The 27,483-nt window shown below is 34.0% G+C and overlaps 1 protein-coding gene across 6 annotated transcripts in view; it reads right to left on the reverse strand.

The window, feature by feature from the left end:
• polybromo (protein) overlaps positions 1–27,483 on the reverse strand; it is a 686,480-nt gene that overhangs the window by 126,189 nt on the left and 532,808 nt on the right. For all 6 annotated transcript variants that reach the window (XM_090406695.1, XM_090406694.1, XM_090406697.1 and 3 more), the window contains one exon: positions 23,513–23,786. In XM_090406695.1, the coding sequence (XP_090262821.1) occupies positions 23,513–23,786 (274 nt within the window). The remainder of the gene's footprint in view (positions 1–23,512; positions 23,787–27,483) is intronic.

Below are 27,483 nucleotides of genomic sequence, written 5' to 3' on the forward strand. Positions count from 1 at the left end.
ATCAAAAGTTCCTGTCAAATAAGTCAGCTTGTGCTCTTAGAGAATATAGAGACAAATGCAAGAATGCTAAACACTGTGTAAAACTAGCTAAACAAAGGTCATGGGAGGACTTTGGCAAGAATATAGAAAATAAATATCAAGAAGGTGGCAAAATATTCTGGAGGTTGTTGAAGAAGCTTAGGAATGGAGGAAAGAGTGCTGTAAAAGGAGTTAGAGATGATAAAGGTGACATGAAAACAGGAGAAAAAGATATCCTTGAAGTATGGAGTAATTACTTCGAAAAACTTCTAAATGAAACAAGCAGTGATGACAGCACAGTGGTAAAAAACACTGACCAGGAATGCAGTCAGGAATACATAACCACACTTGAAGTAGAAAAAGCCATCAAAGGCTTGAAATGTGGAAAGGCAGCAGGAGTAGATGATATTCAACCAGAAATGCTGAAGTATGGTGGCTATACGAGTCTTACAGTGGCTCCACTGCATAGTTCAGAAGGCCTGGACAGAGGGACGAATTACCGATGATTGGAGTAAAGCACTCATAGTACCCATATATAAAAAGGGAAATAAAACTGCATGTGAGAATTACACAGGTATTTCCCTACTGAGTGTTCCTGGCAAGATCTATGCAAGTATACTTGAGAAACGGTTGAGAAGAATTGTGGAAGAAAACCTTGGTGAAGAACAAGCTGGATTCAGGCCAAATAGAGGCTGTCAGGATCAGATCTTCACTTTACGACAAATAGTCGAGAAAGCATGGGAATATAACAAAGATCTGTATTTAAGTTTTGTCGATTTGGAAAAGGCATATGACAAGGTGCCAAGAGAGAAGCTATTCAATATGCTGCAGTTATATGGTGTCAATGGGGCATTATATCAAGCAATACTTAGTCTTTATTTGAGTTGTAAGTCAGCAGTTAGAATTGAAGGAAGTACAGGAAGATGGTTTAATGTTAAATCTGGTGTGAGACAAGGATGTACATTATCCCCTCTGTTATTAATTATCTATATGGATCACATTATGAAGGAAAGTGGTATTAAACATGATATCAAAATTGGAGATGTTAATGTCAGCTCTTTGCTTTATGCAGATGATGTTATACTTCTAAATAAATCCGCTACAAGTCTGCAAGATTCTCTGACTAAATTGAATAGCTGTTGTAATAGATATGGTATGAAGGTCAGCAATAAAAAGACAAAGACAATGAAAATAGGCAGAATCATTGAAAATGTCAACTGTGTTGTGAATGGAGAACCTGTGGAACAAGTAAAACATTTCAGCTATTTAGGCACGATTTTTACTGAAGATCGTAAATTAAATATAGAAATAGACAACAGAATCAGCAAAGCTGGTATGGTGGGAAGTCAATTGAATAAATTCATATGGAATAAGAGAGAAATTAATCGGAACACTAAATTAGCTGTATACAAGACAGTGTTCAAACCAGTTTTAACTTATGGATCTGAGAGCTGGGTCAGAAGTAAAACACTTGACCAAAGACTAGAGACCACAGATATAAGAGTCCTGAGAAAGATTATAGGCGTGAACAGATGACATCAATGGCAATATCATATTCAAAACGAGGATATTAGGAAATAACTTGACATTGTCAGCATCCAGGAATGCGTTAGCAGAGCTAATCTCAGGTGGTATGGTCACTTAAACAGAATGGGCGAGGAAAGATTAGCAAAACAAGTGTTCTCTGCCAGGTTGGCAGCAAAACGACCCAGAGGAAGACCAAGATATAGGTGGATTGATACGGTACAAAGTGCTTTAGACGATAGAAATATAAGATCTGATAATGTTGGAGTCTTGACAAGTAACAGACTGATTTGGAGGAAAATTGCAGATAGGAAATTAATAATGATGTAAATTTTTCATGTAGTACTATCATATCCTGTACACCCCTTGAGGGTACATAGCAGGAATTTGATGATGATGATGATTAAATTCTTTATTTTTATGTTATGTAATTTACATGCATAGCTCATTGAGGTTTGTATGTGTTTTATGCATTTTGTAAAAGTGGTGATTTTCCATCCTTTTTAGTATTACATCAATGGCAACAGAAAGAGAAGTTTAAGCACATTCTTTCAAATTTGAAAACATGAGTAATCATATAAAAGTGAAATTTGCTGTATTATTAATTAACATATTCATATTACATTTTATTACAATATTAATTTTTTAAAAAAAATATTTTACACTTACAGGAAATAAATTAAGATATGAATTCACATAAAATGACTGCCTGGTGTAGTATATAAAAAATATGAGAGGCTAAAAAAGCATGTTTAGCCAATCGAGTCAGTAATCTTTTCATTTTTGGCAGAATTTATGGAATGACTTACACCTGCAGAAAAGGATACAAAGAGAAAAATGAAGAAGATTCATCATTATTCACATCCATACGGACTGCATCTGTAGAAAATGGACATGAAAGAAAAGAAACCTTCTGGTGACTTGTAAAGGAAGTGGACACTCCTATTCAACATGATAAAGATACATCAGAATCTACATCCACATCAACTACATCAATAAAAGATGGACATGAAAAGAAATCTTCTGACACAGAAGTTGAAGAAGAAATGGAAACATGAAGAATATATTAAGTTATCAATTGAAAAATATTTCAGATCTTTATTTCTAGCTATTAATTATATCTAATATATTTTGTGATTGATTACAGGTAGTGCTCAACTTACGACGATTCACACTTATGATGACCAAAAATTATTATTAAAAATTCTCTAATTTGCTTTGAATACGCATCGCAATTAGTCGACAAGCAAAGCCTATCACCAATACGCAATAGCAGCTGCTATGATTCACCCACTTCTAACTTATCACAGCCTTTGGCACGTTAGTTGCTAATCAGCAGTCGAAGTGTTCGTTTCTCTCTTTTCGTTCGTTTCTAGAACAAATTGGTGAAGAAATCATTGAAATTGCAAGAAAATTGGATCTAGAAATCAATATTACTGATATAGAAGAATTAGCAGATCACGAAGAAGGTGAACTGACTGATCAAGACTTGATTTTCCAAAACAAAAGAGTTGTAGAAGAAGAAAGGAATAATGAGGAAGACAAAAAAGAAAATCGTTAAAAGAATTTACTGTAAAAGGTTTAGCTGAAGTATTTTGTAAACTAAATCAAGGACTTCAGCTACTTGAAAATATGGATCAAGACACTAATAATTTCGCCAAAGTCTAAAAGTAAATTTGAAAAGTAGTCAGATTATCGCAAAATATATGAAAAAAAAACCAACAGACAACATCAACCAATTTTCTGATTAAAAAAGCTACTCCCAATCGCAAGAAATAACCAGATCGTCCAAATGAGTAACAGTTACTCAGCTGTTTAATTAAAGACACCATTAATAAGTTTTTTTTGTTTATGTTTATGGTAACTAATATTTAAAGGAATTTCAAATTAAAGTAAGTGCACCATTTTTGATATGTATTTATGTATTTTTTATTTAAATTTTTCTTTCTTAATTTTGTATTTATGTATTTATATGTATATGTGCTAATAAATAATTTATAAGCGTTTATGTAAGTTTATACATTTTTAACCATTTTAAGTTAAATAGAAACCAAATTTATGAAAATATTATAACAGAAATCTAACCAATCAAGAATTTAAAAAAGTTCTCGACTTACGATGGAGACGTTGGAACGGAACCCCATCATAAGTCAAGGACTAGCTGTACTTAAAAAAGGGTCAGTTCAGGTAAAAATGTATTTTTCCCATTGATATTTGTGAAAATTTCCTGATGCATATTACAAATGTGTTTTGAAAAACAAAGTAGTTCATTGGACTTGGCTCATTTAATCTATAAAAATGATAGTGTATATTGTTTTTATACTCCAAAAGAGGAAGGAAGGTCTGAGCGACCAAAGAGTATCTTTTGGTGTACAATGAATAGATGGATGGATAGTGTTTTTGATGCTAAATTTTTAATAAAGTGTAAAGTAATTTCAAAATTTCATCAAAAATAATAGAACTGGAAAAATCTTACCTATTCATTGAAATTCGTTGAATATTTCAATGCAGCAAGAAATGAAAACTCCTTTAAAATTATACAAACTTTTGATTTCAAACATTAACATTTAACTGATGAAGAAAGTAAGCAGCAGAAAGCTATTCTTGTTCATTTATGTGCAATAATTCATACAATATCATCCCGGAAGAAATCGTCATCAAAATTGTACAAACCAATGTAAATTTTTAAAAAATTGTTAAAGTGTTCAGTTTGTTTGTTGTTTTGAAAATTCACTTTAATAAAATTAAGAATATTCAGAAAAAATAATACATTACCATGTATCAGACTTTCAAAATTAATTAATAACATTAATGTCTCAAAAATTATAAGTTAAATAGTATATAAATTAAAAGAACCCAAATATTATTCAATAGTACTAGACTGCACTCCCAATTGTAGTCACCTAGAACAAATGTCCATTATTGTGAATTTGATTCTAAAATTATGGGAATAATATATGTACATTTTTGTGTTCTATTGAAATATTCAATAAATATAGACTAAGTAAAAGAATAGTTACAATCTTAGTATAAATGTAGATGGTATGCAAGGCCTGAGCTATGATACTACCACCAATATGCACAGCAAAAATAATGGAGTTTGAAGACATCTATTAAACTAAGATCCACATGTGTTTTATGTTTTCCTTGTATATTGCATTCTTTAAATTTAGAATCAGTTTTATTTTTTAGTATAATCCAGTGTTATAATTCTTTTGTTGCATCAACAGATAGATGGCATATTTTAAAAACAATTTATCAAATCGAACACACACAAAAAATGTTTCTGATACAGCTGGGAATCATAGATCGAAGCAACTTGATGAAACTACTTCCTTAGATCAAGAAACTTTAAAAAAATCAGAATATACCATGCTAGGCTTCCTAGAATATATTGTTCACCTTAAATTACATAAAAACAACATTCCACTCATACCCATTGTGGATTCTTTAAGTAGCCTGACTTACAAATTATCAAGATTTTTGTCCAACCTTCTCTGTCCTCTAATAGGCCACTCAGCCTTATCAATAAAAAATTCTACCGAGTTTCACATAAAAATAAAAGACATTCAACTGTCAGAAACAGACATACTAATTAGCTTTGACATTGTCTCCCCTTCACTAATATTCCCCACAAGGAGACAATACAATTGTAAACTCAAAAATTTCCATTTGATATTGTGTAATTATTCAAATTTACATCTGGATACTTCACATGGAAAGAAAAAATTTACAAGCAAGAGGAAGGAACAGCAATGAGCTTTCCCTTATCACCAAACTTAGCCAACCTTTTTCTGGAACACCTTGAGGAAAAAATTTTCATGCTTGAACCTAAAACAAAAATTTGGCTATGATATGTCGATGACATCTTTGCAGTCATCCTGAACAAGAACAATACTCGTTTCTGGCTAAGATCAACAATCTTCATCCTTGCATCAGATTTACACTGGTAAAAGAATCATCACAAGATATCTCCTTTCTAGATTTACACATCCATAGAAAACAGGAAGGTTCTATCCTGTTTTCAGGTCATTAAATTTGCAATTCATCGGCTCACTGTCCATCTCAAAAATATGGCATCGTTAAATCATTAGTAGCAGAGCACACAGATTTTGTTCCTCCAAAGAATCTTTAAACCAAGAATTGGAAATCATCAAAAATACTAAATGGATACAATCCAAAAACAACTTAAAAAATCATCAGCCACTTCCCTATGCATCAACCTAGACCAGAACAAGCCCGTAGGACTCCCATACCATATGTCAAAGGCATCTCCAAATGCCTGTCAAAAATTATGAAGAAATACAAACTTACTGATACCTGCAAACCAATCAACCAGATCTACAATTTGCTACTTTCTCCTAAAGACGAACTCTCACCTTTGATGCTACCTGGCGTTTACAAAGTTCCATGTTCCTGTAAAATGTCTTATTATGGACAGACAGGAAGATCTATTAGTAAACACATCTCTGAACATTAAGTCCATATCTGTCTCATCCAACCGCACAAATCTGGCCTCACATAACATGGAGTTGAAAACCCAAACCATAGGATCAAATGGAAAAACACCAAACTTCTACACAGATCCTTATATAAACATGAGCGTTCATATAAAGAAAGTACTGAAGCCCTATGTCACAGACCCAACTTAAACCGTAATGACGTTCTTGCTATCCCTCAAGTCCGAGAAATTGTCATCCTCAACTGCATAAAATAAATTAATGTATGTTATTTTATTTTAATTGTAGTAAATGTAATTTATTTCTAATTATATCCATTTTTTATCAGATATATTTTAATTTAATTCTATAACATACAACTGCATGCATAGTGGGAGTCCATTGTAAGCATGTGCTCTAACTGTATGCTATTCTTAGTATTGTTTGAAATAATTATACTGATGTTGTTCTTAGACAGTGTTTCTCAACCTGTGGTCCACGACGATGGGACAAGTGATCTGCAGGCAGAACTTAAATTAATTAAATAAATATATATATTTTAGTTATCCAAACAAATCACAATTGAATAAGTAAAAATTATTGAAATCAAATGGAGACTTAAAAAAACAACAAATAGTGTCAGACTATTCTACGACGGAAGCAATAAAACTATATTGTTGTTCACTTCACCCCTCTTTTATTACTCGTCATTCTGGCACTACAGTAATTTGTAGCGGCAGAATGATGAATAATAAGAGGGGTGAAGTGAACAACAATATAGTTTTATTGTTTCCCTTCCTTTCCCTTGCTGTTTTGTCAGATTTGAAGTGAACATGTTATCCACATTTCAACCAATTGCTTGTTGTTTATTGATTTTTATTACTGAAGGTTTTCCTCTTTCAACCAAGGCTCAGTATACCTTCAGAAGTGTTAAATGACACTTGGATAAAGTGTGTCATGAGTTAACCCCAGTATTTATATATTTTTCGGAAACCTTTTTTAATAATGGAAAAGTGGCTTAGAACTAGGCCTCTGAAAAGAAGAGCAAATAAAACAGGTGATGCTAACCCTAATTGTGATACACGTGTTGTAACAACAAGTATATCTCATACTATTAAAGTAAAAGAAACGAGCAGTTCAAAGAAAAAATAGAGTAGGAAATATAACAGTTCATATTTGGAATTTGGGTTTACTTGGTGTGGAAATTAGAGTAAACAGAAACCTCAATGTGTTTTGTGTTATGAAGTGTTGTTGAATGAGTGCACAAAACCTGAGAAACTCCGACATTTTGAAACTAAACATTGTGATGTGAAAAATAAGCAAATTAAATTGGAAAAAAAAAAAGCCAATTTCAGTGATGCTTAGTGACATTAAATCATGGGAAAGATGTAGTTTCAGCCATGGGTTCGATTAATAGCAAGGCACTGGAAGCATCTATCTCTTAAGTTTGTGCATAGCGAAAACAGGGAAATCTTATTCTATCAGGGAAAATTTACTACTTCCAGCTATAAAAGATGTGGCAAAAACTATGTTTGGCAACAAGTTACTAAAAGATGTTGATTTGACTCCTCTTTCCATGACACTGTAGGTCACAGAATTAATGATATGGCAGGTAACGTAGAATCTCAGTTAATCAAAAGAGTTAAGAGCCCTTATTATGGGTTACAAATAGATGAGACTACTGATGTTACAGATGATGTGCAGTTAATATGCTATGTAAGATATGCGCATGATATCTTAACGATATTCTGTTTTGTAGAACTTTGTCATCCCGATCAACTGGAGAAGAAATATTTCACACTCTCAATAATTACATAATACACAAAGGGATCCAGTGGGAAAAATGCATGGGCTTCTGTTCAGATGGAGCTTGCACTCTTACAGGCAGGCATAGTTGGGGGTTGTTTCTATGGTCAAGGAAGTGGCTCCGGATATGAATCGGGTATATTGTTTCATACACAGGGAAAGGGTGGTCTGCAAAGGAATGCCACCAAAATTTAAAACTGTGCTATACAATGCTGTAAAGCTAGTTAATTTTATTAAAGTTCGACTGTTAAATAACAGGTTATTTTCAGTATTCTGCGATGAAATGGACAGTGAATATATACAACTTTTGCTTCATTCTGAAATTCACTGGCTTTCTAGGGGCAAAGTACTAACAAATTTATTTCAATTAAGGCATGAAGTTTTATTGTTTGTAAACGAACGTAATTCTAATTTTGCATCACTTTTTGTTGAAAAAGCATGGTTATCACCACTATCCTATCTTTCAGACATTTGTTTCGAAATTAAACGAACTAAATCTCTCCCTTCTTTAGGGAAATTCTTTAACTGTTCTTGAAGCCTATGACAAAAAGGCATTCAAGAGAAAACAAACAAACAAACAAACTGGTGTTGTGTGTTAGTTATGTAAAAAACAGATAATTTGCACCTTTTCCAACATTGGAATCCTTTTTAGTGGAAAATGATCTTTTTGTTGATTCTGAGTTTTGAAAGGGTTTATGACCACCTCAAAACTCTGAAACATATTTTCCGAATAACTTTTATAAGAAATTTCCGTGGGTTCGAGATCTATTTCAGGCTTATAGTCATGAGGATGATCTTGCGTTATCGAAAAAAATAACAGTTAATTGAGCTTTCAAGTGACAGTGGGCTTAAAATGCAATTCCGTGATCTTGGTTTGGCTCGATTCTGGATCTCATCTTCAGTGAGAAGTGAATTTTCCCAATTATCTGAAGAAGCACTGAAAATCAGTATGCAGTTTTCTACAACCTATCTTTGTGAGAAAGGATTTTCATCACTCCTTCAAATAAAAACAAAATACAGAAATCGTGTTAGTGTGCAAATCTTCGACTGAAGTTGACCAATATTGAGTCAGATATCCAGCAACTCTACAAAGGCCAAGAAGCTGGAGCATCTCATTAAAAGTAAGTAGTAACATAATTATATATTATTTATTTTGACTACAGTTTCTGATTATTCTCGTTACTGGTCTTGGAATAAATCCATTTCCAAAATAAGACAAAATCGGGGATGAAACAAAAGTTATGCAAAGTGATGTCACGGTGAGGCTCAGCTCTGCTGGCGAGGATGATAGCTGCCTGCATCCTGTTTAGCAAAGTTCTGTATCTTATATGGCCACTTGCAGGAATATGTGGCCGAACACACCGAAATCTGTTGCATGCAGACAACAACATCTGCATGGTCATGGATTGTACAGAAACATACATCACAACGTAATGAATACAAGCAACACACAGGAGGGATATAAATAAAACCACCACACGATTAATGGATCTGCTAGATTTACGATGACCACTGTTGTGCCTCTGGATAAAAAAGGATGGATATAATTAAAACCACCATCATAACACAATCAGTACAAATCACATGCTTACGTATATACGGCATATGGTCACTGGCTGGAAAATGTGCCCAAACACATGGATGGCACTTTGTGACTGACATCGTGGGTTGGACAGTTTATAGATATCAAGAAGGACCTCACATAACAGGATGTCTTAAATTTTTTTTGCTGGCCATAGAAAACTTGTCAGGGAAATAAGGTGATTCGTAACAGCCGGAAGTGTGTGTGTATGGATGGATGGATGGATAGGGGGTGGCATTAATGGCTTTGGGATGTTCTGAGTGAAATTTTTGGGTATATGCAGGGGATGCTTTGGACAGGACAATTGATGTCATCCACGATGGAATCCATGGATGTCAAGTTCGTATTCAGTATTATGATGAATGGAGTAAGATAAGAACAACATTTTTCCCTCGTCACACAACACACTTAGCGAATGGAACAGTTTACATGTCGCAGGTCAAATCAGATGTGCGTGAAGATAAAAGCTGTTGTGGGGCTAGCTTCATGAGTATGGTCAGATGAATGGGGATAACATATAAAATATAAAAGTTGCTATGGGTAGATGAATGGGGATTAAAGATAAACATTGTTCTGGGCAGATGAATGGGGATTAAAGATAAACATTGTTCTGGGCAGATGAATGAAGGTGCCAGCCGGAAGGCACTGACATTCCCCATTCATTTACCCACGGTACCCAACAGTGCTAAAAAGAGTTGTGGGGTGAGCTTAATGAGTGTGGACAGATGAATGGGGATAACATATAAAATATAAAAGTTACTGTGAGCAGATGAATGGGGTTGTCAGCAAGATGGCGCTGATATACCCATTCATTTGCTCACAGCAAATCGGAAACTGATACCTTTATTTGTTTAATAAAAATTAAAACTTTGTTCAGTGATGATACACTTTTAATCATTTACTTCCAACTTAATTATGTTTCCATATATATTCGAAACATGCTTTTAGATTTGTTATGTTATAAAAGGGAAGTTTTTCCAAAATGTTGGTAATTCCCACATACATTTAAAAAAAAACATTACATAAGTTAGTGGTCCATAGAATTGTTTTAGGCATTTTACTGGCCCTTGGGTATAGAAAGGTTGAGAAATGCTGTCCTAAGATACTTAGGACAAAATATTTACTTATAACTAAGATGAAAAGCCAAAAGGCTATTTTTTTCTGGCGAGGTTGATATAAGTTAAGGGGATAAAAATCCCTTCTTGTTTTTCTGCCAGTAAGCGAAACTAAGATCGAACACTACGATCTGTAACGTTTCATGCCGACGAACTGTCAGCGTATCCAAGCGAAAGTGACCACTTGGTAGTGCCACACCACGGCAACTCGTTGCAAAGGTGAAGCAAGCTTCCTCACTGTTCTTGATATTTTCTCATAATGTAAAACACAGCTCTTAAGAGATGTAGTACTGTTTTACATTATGAGGAGAGGTCACTACCCAGACCGGTTTCAACCTTTTTTGAGGTCTCATCAGTGAGTAGCTAGACCTAGTTAATATCAGAGTTTAAGTGAAGAAAACTTACATACCTTTGCTATACGATTGACCGAAAGGTGTGTCACTATATTATTACATTATAACATAGTATAACTAAGATGAAAAGCCAAAAGGCTATTTTTTTTTTTATTTTTTATTTATTTATTTTTTTATTTTTATCCCCTTAACTTATATCAACCTCGCCAGAAAAAAATAGCCTTTTGGCTTTTCATCTTAGTTATACTATGTTATAATGTAATAATATAGTGACACACCTTTCGGTCAATCGTATAGCAAAGGTATGTAAGTTTTCTTCACTTAAACTCTGATATTAACTAGGTCTAGCTACTCACTGATGAGACCTCAAAAAAGGTTGAAACCGGTCTGGGTAGTGACCTCTCCTCATAATGTAAAACAGTACTACATCTCTTAAGAGCTGTGTTTTACATTATGAAAAAATATCAAGAACAGTGAGGAAGCTTGCTTCACCTTTGCAACGAGTTGCCGTGGTGTGGCACTACCAAGTGGTCACTTTCGCTTGGATACGCTGACAGTTCGTCGGCATGAAACGTTACAGATCGTAGTGTTCGATCTTAGTTTCGCTTACTGGCAGAAAAACAAGAAGGGATTTTTATCCCCTTAACTTATTAAAATATTTACTTATTAAAGAATTTTTTTACTGTGGTTCATGTATGTATGTTTAGTTATAATGTGCTATGATATATTAAGCAAATTAAATCCACTGAGCAAACAATTATAATTTATAAAAACTGACATTTGTTTTGTGAAAAAAACTTTAGAAAATACAATAAAAGTAATGGAAGAATATTGAAAGAATGAATTTTTACAAACAAAAGTAGCAGCTAAAGAATTTCTGATATTCTAATACCTTAAAATTTCATAATGGAAACACAAATAGGAAAATGCAAAAAATAAAAGTCATTTTAAATATCAAAGTCAATATGTTCCTACAAGTGATTCAGCAAAAACTTTATAAGGTTGAATTTTTTTTTAATACTTTAGTAGATACTATAACAACTTTATCAAATAGATTTGAAAAAATAAAAAGTAATTGTTCCATTTTAAGTTTTCATATGATATTGATTCATTCAAGGAGTTGCTTTTAAAAAGAGTATTGAATTATTGATGTCCGTGCAGTTAGCCTAGTAGCTATGCGCTTCACAACCATATGCTAGTGTCCTAGGTTCGATTCCTGTCAACGATGTGAGGAGCTTAAGGTTCTTCCTCAGCCATAGCCAAGTTAGCCAGTCTTGGGTATGGAAAGCAGGGTTTTTCCCACCAGTTTATCTGGGGTTTTTCATCCCACAAGCAGGCAAACTGGCCCTGTAAACACACAGGCTACAGTCATAGGATACCTCTAGGAATAAGGAGTAACCAACCTATTCCGTAGGATTTCGGTTCCAAATGCCTACACGATAAAAAGTGTAGGTCTATGCATGAGTGTAAAATTAGGATAAGATGGGATTGAATTATTGTAAACATTTAGAAATTTTATTCATGAATAATAATAAATCAGGAGATGACAGCACAGAATGTCAGGAAGAGTTAAAATATTTCAAACAAAAATTTCTCCAGGAACTGGACACATGATGCATTAAAATTAATATTAAATCAAAATTTAACAATTTTGTAAATATTATTAACCATTCAAGAAAGTATTGCTGGTGCTAAAAATAGTTTTTTCAAAACTTAAATTAATAAAAAATCACTTAAGATGACAGAATAAAGATGAACATGTATATCAACAATTTCAATTTAGAATAAAATTGCATAAAATTTAGATTTTGAAGAAGTTGTTTGATTTAGCATGAAAAAAAGCCTGAAAAGTAAAAGTAAATATTTATTGTTTGTTTGTTATTATTTTATTATTATGTGTTTGTATTTTGTTTAATACAAAAAAAAAAAAAAATTGTACTGTAAAGTTGTACTATTTTTACAAATGTTAAAATGAATTTTGGGGTGGCAAAATAATGCTCGACTAGGGGTAGCATAGATCCTAATGACAGTGATGGGTAGGATGAAACAATGTACAAGATAAATGTTCAGGTAGGAAAAATAGTTTTATTATACATTTTCAGTCAATTAAAGTAAAATAATAATTTCTTAATATCTGCTGGGTGAAACATAGTGCAATTCTTGAACTCGAACAACTGTCAATTCCATGCATTGTCTCTGTTGTCATTACAAAATGTTTAAGTTTAGCGATATTTCATAACATAAACGAAAATGACAAACAAACTGTTTTAATAACAGCTACAGCATATTATAAAATTATTAACATAATTTTTATTCTCTTTCTGAAGACAAAGTCAAGTGAATGTAATTATAATGGTACATTAAATTTCGTGTAAAACAGAGTAGGGGAAAAATGAAATATGTCTCATTTTCTCAATTTCTTTGCAATTTTTCTATGAGATGCTTTAATACATAAATCATTTAATTTATAAAAAAAAATAAAATGTGACTTATTTGAATGAAAGTAATTAGATACCCCACAAAACTGTTGTTTGCTCATATTTTGTTAAGAAATATATTTATTTTTCTTATATAAACTTTTGTCAAATGCACAATTTAAATTTACAATTAATTTGCAAAAACTGACAAACAGCAAGTTGTTAGTGATAATTGTTATTCGTGCATCCATTTTATAGTGCAAAATTTGGTTTGCTGTTATTCACTAAAGGCAAGATGAAAGTGATTTTTTCTTACACCTCAGTTTTTTCCACTCTACGTGCATATTTCTTTGATGTTTTAAGCATTCTGTAATAATTTTAAGAAACTAATATTTCATATTCCAAACAAAAGTACAGTTCAGGTACTCTTTAATTTCTTTAATTTTCTTTTTTTTTTCCAGATACACAATCCTAGTCAAGTATTTTTTTTTTTTAAGAACTTTGTGATGCAACCAAGAGCACTAGTATTGTGATGACTAAATTCACATATCCAATACTCAACAGTGCCACTTCAGAACATGCTTATATATTGTGGGAAAGCAACATTCTAATGGGTGAGGGCCTCTATTATGCAGGAAATTATCCACTATCTGAAGATATTTCCCTAGCTATCTTAATAGCACTGAGATCACTGCATTATATTTCCTTTAGATCAGTGAAGGTGCATTAACAACCTACTTATTGCATAGCCAGGAACCCTTCCAATATTATCAGAAATTTTATTTTATATAATCAATAAAGCTGACTTTAAAATCAAAGATCTCTGCTTCTTCATTTTTTATAAATATGTCTTTCAGTCCCTTCCCTAGGCTAATTTCTTTTCCACAAGTTACCAGTGATTTTAAGTTTATTATTATTTCAGGATATTTTAATTAGAATACTAAATCTTTTTAATAGTTTGAAGGAACAAGCCTTGAATAATCCATTTGTTCTGCTTCTCAAAGAGTATGGAACATTTTGAAAACCAAGTTTATGTGATATTCCTACAACTCCACACAGAGCTCACAGCTATTAATGATATTTTTGTAGTGTAGTGTAGTTCATTCAGAACCATATATATATATATATATATTTAGACAATGCAAATTTCTTAGATCCTTGTAACAAATTTATGAACAAAAATGAAACAAACAACTATCTCCTATTCCAGGACACACTAATCCATAATCATTCAGTTCATGGTAGATCCGAGGCCTATGTTCACAGGTCAGTATTTATCAGGCATCTCATTATCACCTATCACAAAAGGTGGGAATTGTCAAGACCAAGACATGTACACCAGGCTCATACCATATACTCTACTGAAACAAGAATTAATGAACTAAACCACATAAAGAATTTCATGTTGATATTGGTGGATCATTGACAATTATCACAAATCAACAAGGCCTCCAAATATTAAGAGAGTTCACTGTTCAAATAAAAGGGACTTCAGAACTTAGAGCAATACACAAATTTAATCTGCACATCACCCTCAAAGAATTAGTGGTAAACAGAGAGCTAAAGTTTAGAGGACACAATGCTAAGGTTGTTGAGATGGCCCATGAGATTACTTGGCTATTGAAGAATACATCAACAAGTAGAGATAAGGAAGCTGTTATTCCTCTTTATAAGGCCTTGATATATCTACATCTGGATTGTGCTCGTCTGGTTTCCTGAGTTTCTTGAGTATGAGGAAGACATGGAGAAGATTCGGAAGCAAGCGACCAAGATGGTGAATTGTCTGTGGAATGTTCCCTATGAGGATAGACTGAGGATGTCTGGATTGCAGAAGCTGGTTGATAGGAGAAAAAGAGGGGATATGATAGAAACATTTAAGTTGCTTAAAGGATTTTTTAGGATTGATGCAGAGGAAATGTTTCAGCACTTGGCTAAAGGGGACAGAACAAGGGGGGGGGGTTCATCCCTGGAAGTTGAATAACGGTGTGGTTAGTAGGAACGTGAGGACTAGATTTTTTGCTTGGAGAGTTTGAATGAGTGGAATGGGTTGCCAGAGTAAGTTGTGAGTGCTTTGTCTGTTAATAGGTTCAAGGAGGGGTATGATAGATTGTGTGGATAGTTTGGCTCTTCCACGATGAGTCTTCAGACTCCATAGAGGTGCCTGCACAATAATAATATGTAGACTATTATATACTTTTCTGCTGATTATCATCATCATCAAATTCCTGATATGTGCCGTCAGGGAGTGTACAAGATATTATAATAGTACTACATATTTGGAAAGTTTACATCATCACCAACTTCTTATCAACAGTTTTCCTCCAAATTAATCTGTTATCTGTCAGGACTCCAATATCATAAGATTTTAAATTTTCATCTTTCTCTTGGTCTTTTGCATCCTGCAAAAAACACTTGTACTGCTAACATTTCCTCTTCCATTATGCATCTTGTTACTAATAATGTTAATATCCTTCCTAATATCCTCATTTGTAATATGGATCTGCTTACTCATCAATTATTTCTCAGACCACAGATATGAGTCTCAAGTTGTGATCAAGTTTTTTAATTTCTTATTCAGCTCTGAGATCCATATATCGAAACTGGTTTGAACACTGTCTTGTATATAGCTAATTTGATGTTTTGACTAATTCATCTTCAACTCCATAAATTTATTTATTCAGTTGACTATGTATTATATCAGATTTGCTAAGTATGTTGTCTATAAATTGTACCTAAACAGCTGTAATGTTTTACTTGTTCTATGGGATATTAATTCAGAATAGTCTTTTTTATTTAATTCAGAAAATGTCTTTTTATTGCTGATATTCAAACAAAATTATTCTGTTATTCAATTTAGTTAGGGAGACCCGTAAACTTGTACTGGATTTATTTAGGAGTACAAAATAATCTGCATTAAGTAAAGAGATGAGTTGAATACCTCCAATTTCAATAACAGGCCTAATGCCAATTTCCGTCATAATGTGATTCATCTAGATGATGAAAAACAATAGAGACAACGCACACCCTTATCTCATATCTGATTTTACATCAAGCCATCTATATTCCTATACCTCCTTCAATTCTAACTGCTGAGTTACAACTCAAATATATGCACTGCTCAATGGTAGATCATAAAGTACCATTTACATAACATAATTATAGTGCTTTGAAAAGCCTTTCCTCTTGTACTATTCACCTGGCCCAAATTTAATTTAAGACACAAAGAACCTTTATTTGAGCTTTACAACCAACTTCATATGGAGGCAGCAGGGTTTTTCCTTCAGGAAACAGACCAAATGACCTGAACACATATAATTAGTCACAGCAGACAATATAGGTAGGATTAACAGTCCTATCATTAGTGGTATCAGGTTTCTAAGAAGACATGTTGGAGGTTTAATGGAATATTATCAGCACTGAGAAAGGATTAAAACTAATTTTAATACTTCCAATATTTCGTCCCCATCACAGAGACATCTTCAGGATTACAAAAGCCTTTTTGTAACAACAAATACAATACAATAGTGAGTGAAACTAAAGTCCTATCTAGGTGATGTGCCCTCTATGGGCATTTGCAGGTGGCCTAGGACATAAAGAGGGATCTCTGATAATTAATGTTTCCCAAATTTTGGGAAGTTTAATGCAACCGTATTTGTTTAAATTAGGTTCATTCCTGAGTGCAGATGAAATTAGTTTTAATCCTTTCTCAGTGCTGATAATATTCCATTAAACCTCCAACATGAATTCTTCACAGCACTTAAGCCTCAACACACAGTTTCTAAGAAGAATTGGCCATGACAGACAATTAAGCCTAACACAAAAGGAAAGGTAGGATATATATATATATATATATTTAATACATATATACAACTATCAGAAACAAAAATAAAATGATGTATGGTAGTGTTGAGTGTAAGAGGAGAATGGCAACTATTATGTTTCACAGGATTCTGTACTTGGGCCACTGTTATTTCACACGGATATTAATGATATACATGATTAATAGTCATTCTAACAAGCTGGTTAAATGGGCAAAATGACAATGAATATCATTTTCATTTTGTCAAATGTAAATTTATGCATCTTGGAAGAAGGACATACAGGCAGAATATTATATTAATGGGAATTTGTTAGAAATCAATGAAGCTAGAGACTTGGGGGATATTGTGGACTGTAGGTTAAAGTTTAGAAGTCAGACTGCTAAGGTAATTTAAAGTCACTGCATTGAATAACAGCACTGTTAAAGAGAATCCCGATGTGTACAAATAAGTAAGTTATTCTTCCACTTTAGAGGACTTCAATAAGACCACATTTGGATTATTACGTACAGATATGGTCACTTGGGTTTCATGTAAAGAGAGACAGCTGGAAAGATTCAGCAGCAAGTAACCAAGATGATAACTGGCCTATGTATATGAGGACAGTTGAGGCCTCATATGGAATGTAGTCTTCAGAGTTTGAGGAATAGATGTATGGCAGGTCAGGGGATATGAAAGAAACACAAAAATTAGTAAGAGATCTTACACCATAAGTGAGATTTTGTAGCTTATGCAAGGTTGAAGAAGAACTCAGGATCATCCTGGAAACTGGCTCAGGACATTATAAGGAAATGTGTGAGATCCAGGTTTTTTATATGTTTGATGAGGGTGTGTGTGGAATGAGCTACCATTAGATGTTGTGAGTGCATCTTCGTAAGATATAGGCATTTAAGTAAGAGTGTCTACATGGGCATAATGGTTGTAGTGATATCTATTGAGTGTGTGTGTGTGGAATGTGTTACCATTAGATGTGGTGAGTGCATCTTCATAAGATATAGGCATTTAAGTAAGAGTGTCTACATGGGCATAATGGTTATAGTGATATCTGGTACGAGAGCTCAATGTATACCAGCCAAGTAGGATTGCTAGCTTTGTTGGGTTAGTGGATATCTGTTTTCCAACCAAGAGACTATGGGTTTGAATTCTACTATGAGCATGGATGTTTGTGAATGTCTTTAAGTGGTAAATGAATGTCAATGCTCAGTCCACAACCTTACAGGAAGCTGGAAGTGGTCTGAGAAACAAAAAGTTCTATGTTTGGTCTCCAGAGTAGCACTTCCAGATTATGTAACCACAATCCACATACTGTACTGATGTATTATAGGTTTAAACTTTTCATGGATGTTAGGATTAACATAAAAAAAAAAAAAACTAGAGCCAGATCCCCAAATTCACTACACTAAAAACTTACTTCTAGTACCAATATGTATACCAGTAACCAGGAAGAAGTATACCAAATTTAATTCCTATGATCTGATATGGATGGTTATTTGTTGATTATCATCCATGTTGATGTTTAATAGAGAAAACACTTCTAAAAATAAGAATTAACAATTTATTTAGCTAATTACATTATAAGTCAATATTTTGCCTTAGTAACCAACGTAAAATATTCATGGGCACAAAGAAATACTAAGCATGTGCATGCAGACACACCAACAGAAAGCCACAATCTGATTTCAAAAGGCCAGCTCCTACAGTCCCAACTGGTACAGTTGTGGAATCTTGTTGCAAGTCTTACAGTGATGTTCTCCAGATTTCTTGTGATGTGATGCAGCCAAATTTGTTTATGTTTGGAGAATGTTGTAGTGAAGATTCCAGGAACAGTATCTCTCTCTCTCTAACTCTGATTTATATATGTTTCTGTATAAGAGGGAGGTTCCCCCATTGGATCCAGCGATTTCTATCAATGGCATCGTCTACCATGGAGAAGAGTAATAATGCTATGGCTGTATTTGACACCAATCCTACTTAAATACACACAGACACACACAAAAAAAAAATTACTGGACAAAGTTGTATATAATCCAAGACCTCCTCGAATTTATGAGTTATTACAAAAAATATACAAACAGAACACCCCATTGAGACCCATCGCAGACAGTATTGGTTCCCCTGCTTCTAAAGTAGCCAAACACTTAGCTCAAGAGCTCTCTCATTACACTCCACACTTCTTTCAGTTTTAAAGACTGTGTGCACTTCAAATCTTGCTTGTCAGATATGTTCCTCAAGGATACTTATATCACGGTCAGTTTTGATATAGCTCCCTATTCACCAATGTACCCTATAAGAAACCCTAGAAATCATTCATGCTCTTTATCCCCACGACATATTAGGCTTTATTCACTTTCACTATGTACTCTAGCTATTTTACATGGCAGGGACTCTATGATGGACCACTCACATCACTTAAGCCTACCAGGAGTATACCAGGTCCCCTGCAGTTGTAAACTGTCCTACCATGGTCAAACAGGCAGGACAACCAATATCAGTATATCTGACCATGACCATGCTTTGCATACTCACTAGAGGATACGCTGGAAAGGCCACTCTATTACATTGCAGCAAATATGAGTATGAAAGACTATTCATCAAATCTGCCTCAGCTTTAAAAAAGTTTCCAAACCTCAAGAAATTTGGGTGCATGAGACTGCCCCAAATCTGGGAAGCATGCATTTTAAGAATGTCAGCCCAATGGCCAAGATAACCAATTTAGCCCACTAAGAGCACTGTTTAGAAGTTCAGGTCTGACTTCTGTTGCCTTTCTTCAGCCTCATTTGCTCTGTGTTAGTGTGCCTGCATGTATATATCACTGTTTTTTTGTGATCCTTGATGATGGCAAAGTAACATTGCCGCAATATAGAAAGTATTAATTAAATGTTTTATAATTAATATTCTAGTATACCCTGCATTTTCTGAAAAATTATTAATCTGTAATCCTGTTGCACAAAAAAATCCTGACATTCACTAGACTTCAGTTTCCATCCTTTACACTGGTAGACTTTCTAACAAGATTGCTAGTCTCATCAAAGCTCATGATATCAGGGGTGGCTATATTGTGTTTACTTAATTTTCCAAAAGACTGCAATCCCTTCAACAAACATCCAGGGTTCTATAATATTCCATGCTCTTGTGGTCTTTCTTAGAAAGGCACACAGCTTTGGAAGTTTTGAAATAAGATGGAATGAACACAATGAAGATGTCAACAACAGAGAAGAAAACTTTTGCTTTGCTATTCATTTTTCTCATAAACACCACAACATTGAGTTGGATATGAGTTCCATTTTATGCAGAAGACAACTCTACTGCTTGCAACATAAAATAATGGTACACAATAAATAACGGAAAAAACTCACGTAGAAAGATTATTTATTAGTATTATTTATTTATTTATTATTTATCTATTCGGCTAGAAGAACACCAATCTTATATTGAATACTTTAAACCTGAAAAGTCTGGACTTTCTGAACATGCCATCTTCACTAGACACAGAGTTCATTGGAGAAAGACAAGAGTTCTTCACAAAAGTCAGTTTCTCATGGAACGCCTTTATAAAGAAACATGTGAAACTCTACTTCATTCTCTTAACTTAAACAGATCCGACGGCTTACATCTATCCCCTTTATGGGAGATAGTACTTTACAAATCAGCTAATCTTTCCTAACTTTTTATTGTATTGCTTTTTTTTTTTTTTTTTTTTTGTTTTGTTTTAGGAAAGTTATTGACCTTTTTAGCTATCTTACACCAGCTACTTAGGTGGCACTTTTTGGAACTGTCAGTTAGTGTTTAATTTTGAGCTTAATGTACTGAAGATGCCTGTGACACACAGGCGAAAATTATATTAATAAATAATCTTTCTACGTGAGTTTTTTCCGTTATTTATTGTGTACCGATATGTCTACTCACGGTTTACCTCTTTTAAAACTTAACATAAAATAATCTATTAGGGTCATAATGGGTTAATCCTGTGTGATATTTGAAAATTGCTTATCCGATCTTTCATATGTTAGACAAATGTTTTTCCAACTATCTGCACACAATAATGAAAACAATAGCTAATTCATGGCACCTTCCATGTTCCCACATTGTTTTGGTCAGTTATAATTATAATGGTTCTAGTTATAATTATAACTGTTATAGTTATAATTATAATTATAACTAATTATAAATGTTATAGTTCATGTTTGCCTTCATGTTTGGATAAGTGCCAGATAAATACAATAGGGGTGACTGAAACAAAAAAAAAGAGACAAAAACTAGTGAGATCTTTAAAAGCAATAAATAGAACACGTTATATTCAGGCAATGACAATCAAGGAAAAGAAGGAGTAGACATAGTATTCAACACTAAATACGAGGCTAATCTTCTTGAATGGCAGGCAGTCTCAAGTAGAGTGATGTGGTCAAAAATCAAAATGGGGAACTGGACAATAAGACTTATTTGTGCCTATGTCCCACAGAAGGTTCTACTAAGGTAGAAGTGAAGGAATTGTTTGAGGCTTTAGAGAAAGCAAATGACACAAGGAAAAAGGAAAAGTTGGTCCTTGTTGGGGACCTAAATAGCAGAGTAGGAAATGATTGTCAGACATACAAAAATATTTTGGGAAAATTTCGAGAAAAGAGCAAAGCTAATAATAATGTCAAATACCTGTTGGATTTCTGCTCAGGACATGGACTGGTTATTACTAACACCATGTTCTAACAAAAATGTGCACAAATTCACAAATGATAAGAAAAGTCTCATTGACTATGTTATTGTTGATAGTGACGTTTTCTCCCTGGTGCAGGACATCGGAGCGTAGAGAGAATTTGAAATTGGAAGTGATCACTATTTAGTCCTGAGCAGGATAAAATTGAATTTCATATCGAAAATGAGAACATGTATGGAAGTTTTAAAGCGAATAAAAGTTGAGCAGCTGTCAGATGTGAACTGTAGATGAAAATACACAAATTATTGAAGAAAAAATGAAAGAGTTTGAGAACAGGAACCAAACCTTGGAAATTCAGTGGCAAGTCTGCAAGGATAGAAAAAATCAGAACTACATGGTGGACACAGAAAGTTAAAGAGGCAGTGAAGGAAAAGAAGAAAGCATATCAAAAGTTCCTGGCAAATAAGTCAGCTTGTGCTTTTAGAGAATACAGAGACAAATGTAAGAAAGTTAAACAATGCGTAAAACTAGCTAAACAAAAGTCATAGGAGGACTTTGGCAAGAACATGAAAAATAAATATCAAGAAGGTGGCAAAATATTCTGGAGGTTGTTGAAGAAGCTAAGAAATGGAGGAAAGAGAATACTGTAAAAGGAGTTAGAGATGATAAAAGTGACATGAAAATGAGACAAAAAGATATCCTCGAAGTATGGAGTAATTACTTCGAAAAACAGCTAAATGAAACAAGCAGTGATTGCAAAGTGGTAAAAAACACTCAAGAGGCATACAGTTAGGAATACATATCACATTATGAAGGAAAGTGGTATTAAAAGTGATATCAAAATTGGATATGTTAATGTCAGCTTTATGCTTTATGTGGAATGTTATACTTCTAAATAAATCTGCTACAAGTCTGCAAGATTCCCTGACTAAATTGAATAACTGTTGCAACAGATATGGTATGAAGATCAGCAATAAAAAGACAAGGACAATGAAAATATGCAGAATCGTTAAAAATGTAAACTGGACAGAGAACCTGTAGAAAAAGTAAAACATTTCAGCTACTTAGGCATTATTTTTAGTGAAGATGGTAAATTAAATACGGAAATAGACAACAGAATCAACAAAGCTGGTATGGTAGGAAGTCAATTGAATAAATTCATATGGAATAAGAGAGAAATTAGCCGGAACACTAAATTAGCCATATACAAGTCAGTGTTCAAACCAGTTTTAACTTATGGATCTGAGAGCTGGTTCAGAAGTAAAACACTTGACCAAAGACTAGAGACCGCAGATATAAGAGTACTGAACAGATGGCACTGATGGCAATATCATATTAAAAATGAGGATATTAGGAGAGAACTTGACATTGTCAGCATCTAGGAATGAGTTAGCAGAGCTAATCTCAGGTGGTATGGTCACTTAAACAGAATGCTAGAGGAAAGATTAGCAAAACAAGTATTCTCTTCCAGGTTGGCAGGAAAACGACCCAGAGGAAGACCAAGATATAGGTGATTTGATATGGTACAAAGTGCCTTAGATGATAGAAATATAAGATCTGATAATGTTGGAGTCTTGACAAGTAACAGACTGATTTGGAGGAAAATTGTAGATAGGAAGTTAGTAATGATGTACATTTTTAATGTAGTACTATCATATCCTGTATACCCCTTGAGAGTACATGGCAGGAATGTGATGATGATGATGATGATAAATTGAAATTCATGAGGAAATCACCTCTTGATGAAACAAAAACATAACAAATATATTCATTACCACAGAAATTGCTTTACCTTTATTATTATGATAAGTCTGATGAACATGTCCATTAGGTTCTAAGACTAAATGATCCATTAAATCTTGTTGATCCTCAAACTGAAAGTCACATGTTTCCCACATGCATTCATATATAGTGTTTTCTCCTCCTTTGTCTGCATTATTTCCTCCATGAGCAGATGCCGGAGAATGTGGCATGCTGTCTGTTCCCTCTCTGGCTGCAGTTTCTTCATTTTGCTTCTGGGCACGTTCTTCATACTCTGCTTTTTGTGCTGCAGGAAGATTACGCCACTGAATAAAGAGAAATATTATTTTAGAAAAAATTCTCAAAATATCTTTCATAAAAGCATATAATAAATGCATGTACACATGAATAAATGCATGCATATGCACACACATACACAACAGTCTCCTAGGATACTGAAGTTAATGCATGCAGCAGAGCCATGGTACAGGATATGCTGAAGGAAATGTATTGGTGTCAAGCATGAAAGAGAAAAGTAATAATTTTAAGTACATGTAAGTCTTGATGGGTCGCTTAAGGGTCTAAGCCAGATAACTGAGTGGGGCTTCTGATCTAATGTCCAATCCTCATCTTAACGTGCATTCTGTTAGTAGGTATCCACTGGGTACTGAATAAATGAGAATGAGCTGGCAATTTGGGACTTAGCCAACCAAACTGTATTCTCTATTAGCTTAAACCATAAATACATATGACGGTACCACATAACGGGATTTCATACCATCTGGGTAAGTTACTCAGTTAAACAAAACTGTCACTATTTTCATCAGGAAACCAGGGTGAGCAGTGAAAGCAACTGCTCCAGCTCAACATCAGAACTGAAGACAGGAACCATCAGCATAAGGAGTATGAATGGGAAGGAAGTCAAACTCGCAAAAGAAGAATGGGAAAGTATCAGGTGTACATAACTGGCATTACTGAGACAAAGAAGACTAAAACAGGTGAGATCCTGCAAAAAAATAAGTATAAGATGCTAAACTTGGGCAATAACAATCAAAGATTGGAAGGAGTAGCAATAGCATTCAATACCAAACATGAAGATAAACTTCTTGATTGGAAGGCAATTCAAGTAGAGTTATGTGGATACACTTTAACATGAGGATATGCATAATGGAACTTATTTGTGTCTATGGTCCCACAGAAGGTTCTCCTAAGGAAGAGGTGGAATTTTTCAAGTCATTACAGCAAGTAGCTGACATAAAGATGGAAAAAGTGATCCTTGTTGGAGATATAAACAGCAGAGTAGGAAATGAATCCTACCAACCATATAGAAAAGTTTTGGAACTTTGAAGAAAAGGACAAAGTTAATAATAATGGTAACTATCTGATGGATTTCTGCTCAGAATACAGACTACTCATTACTAACATATTACTTTACAACATAAAGATGGGCACAAATAAATGTGAAAAGAAGAAACAAGATAAAAGAAAAGGCTTATTGACCTAGTCATTGTTAATAGTGATCTTCATGCTTGTTCAGGATACCAGAGTGTAGAGAGGATTTGAAACTGGAAGTGACCATCACTTAGTTTTCAGTAGGATAAAAGTGAAAACAGCACATTGAAAAGAATAGTATGTAAGAAAGTTTTAAAAATAATTCAAACTGAGCAGATTTTACAAGTAAACTGTAGATTCAACTATAGAGATATTCTTTTGAGAAAAAATAAACAAGTTCAAAAACAAGAAGAACCAAACAACATTCGAATATGAGGGGCAAACTCAGCAGAAAACATTCAGCTAAGGAGGCATGCGGTGAAGACATAAGGATAGAAAAATAAGAACACTGTGCTAGACATAAGTTAAAGCAGCCATGGAAAAGAAGGAAGCACACCGAAAGCTCCCAATTAAATAAGTTGGCAGATGTCCTCAAAGAATACAGAGAAAAATGTAAGAGCTCTAAGCACTATATAAAAGCAAAAAAAAATCATGGGAAGATTTCAGTAAGAATACAGAAGATAAATATCAGGAAGGTGGCAAAATGTTCTGGAGGTTGAAAAGTTTAGAAATGGAGAAAAAAAGTACTGTAAAAGGAAACTAAGATGATAAAGGTAACACGAAAACTAGAGATAAGGATATCTAGATGACTGGAGTAATTACTCTGAAAGACTTAAATGAAACAAGCAGTGACAGAACAGTAGTAGAAAATGTTCAAGAGGAATGCAAACAGGAGTACATATCAATACTTAATGGAGAAAAAAAAAAATCAAAAACTTGAAATTTGGAAAGGCAGTGGGAGTATTGGCAGTGGATGATATTGGAGGTATAAAAGTTTTGCAGTGGCAACACTGCATAATTCAGAAAGTCAAAAGATCAGACTGAAGTAAAGGAATTTCCCTACTGAGTGTTCCTGATAAGAGTGATGCAAACATACTTGAGTAGAGGCTACGTAAAACTGTGGAAGAGAAATGTTGAAAATTTATTTTTCACTTGGTTAGAGTATAATAAAATTAGATTAATCCTTTATCCAAGTGTGAGCAAACAAAGTTTGCACCTGAAAGTATCTTCAGGACTGGGGTAAGGTGGTACAACACCAAGGCAACTCGTTGCAAAGGTAGAGCAAGCTACCAACACCTTACCCCAGTCCTGAAGATACTTTAAGGCGCAAACTTTGTTTGCTCACACTTGGATAAAGGATTAAACTAATTTTATTATACTCTAACCAAGTGAAAAATAAACTTTCAACATCTTTCTCTAAATCCAGAGTAATTTATTAAAAAAGGGTGGCACACCATTTGGCAATTCCTATAGGTAGAGATGATCTGCTAATGCTTCTGCCTGGTATCTCCACTTGTCTCCACTTGGGCCTGGCTCCCACTGAAGAGACCTCAATAAAGGTCGAAACTAGTCTGGGTAGTGGCCCTTCCCTTAATGCATAACATTAGGCATATCTGCAAGGAGATGTGTTTTGCATTATAGGAGATACTGAGATAGGAGTGTTGGTAGCCTGCTCCACCTTTGCAACGAGTTGCCCGGTGTTGTACTACTTTACCCCAGTCCTGAAGATACTTTCAGGCGCAAACTTTGTTTGCTCACACTTGGATAAAGGATTAAACTAATTTTATTATGTGGAAGAGAAACTTGGAGAAGAACAAGCAGCATCCAGGTCAAATACAGGTCATCAAATTCAGATTTTTAGATTCCCATTATTTGACAGATAGCTGAGAAATAATGGGAATATAACAAGGAACTGTACTTGGCAGCCCTGGAAAAGGCATACAACAAGGTACTCAGAGATAAGCTTTTAAAACACTACAATTATATGAAGTAAATGGAACAGTATAAAGAGCAATATATAGTCTATATTTAAATTGTAGGTTAGCAGTTAAAACTGAAGGAAGTACAGGAATATGCTTTGATGTAAAATCAAGCGTAATACATGGATGCACACTCTATCTACTCTTATTCATTATCTATATGGTTTGCATTATGAAAGCAAGTGGCATTAAAAGTGATATTAGAATCAGAGAGAGATATAAAACTTAGTTCTTTGTTTTATGCAGATGATGATGTACTCCTGAATGCATCTGGTGCAAGTCTTCAGGTTTCTCTAAGTTAAATAATAACTATAACAAATTTGGCATGAAAATTAAATCATCAGAATGGTCCAAAATTCTTTTACCATTATTTTGCATTTTAAATGCAAAATAAATTCAGGCTATAATTTAAAGAGGAACTGGTAACATTTTTCAGTGTATCGTGGATGGTACAATAGCCAGGAAGTGTAAGAAGAGAGGTATTAAGTATACAGATATACACAGGATAAATTTAATCATAGAGGAGAGCTGTTGTTGGGTGAGAGTAGTATTACTGTGAAGTTAGATTGCTGTTAAGAGGAAAACTGTATATATAGAACAAAGAAATGAAAATTGAAATGAAAATCTGCCAGTCATGTAGATTTCATCTCAATGGTTCATTGTAATAAAGCACAAGAATAAAATAATTTATTAAATTCCAATTGGCAACTTC

Source organism: Typopeltis vanoorti, chromosome 16, assembly GCF_054136105.1.
Source record: "Typopeltis vanoorti isolate ZY-2024b chromosome 16, IOZ_Tvanoo_1.0, whole genome shotgun sequence".
Classification (NCBI taxonomy): Eukaryota; Metazoa; Arthropoda; class Arachnida; order Uropygi; family Thelyphonidae; genus Typopeltis; species Typopeltis vanoorti.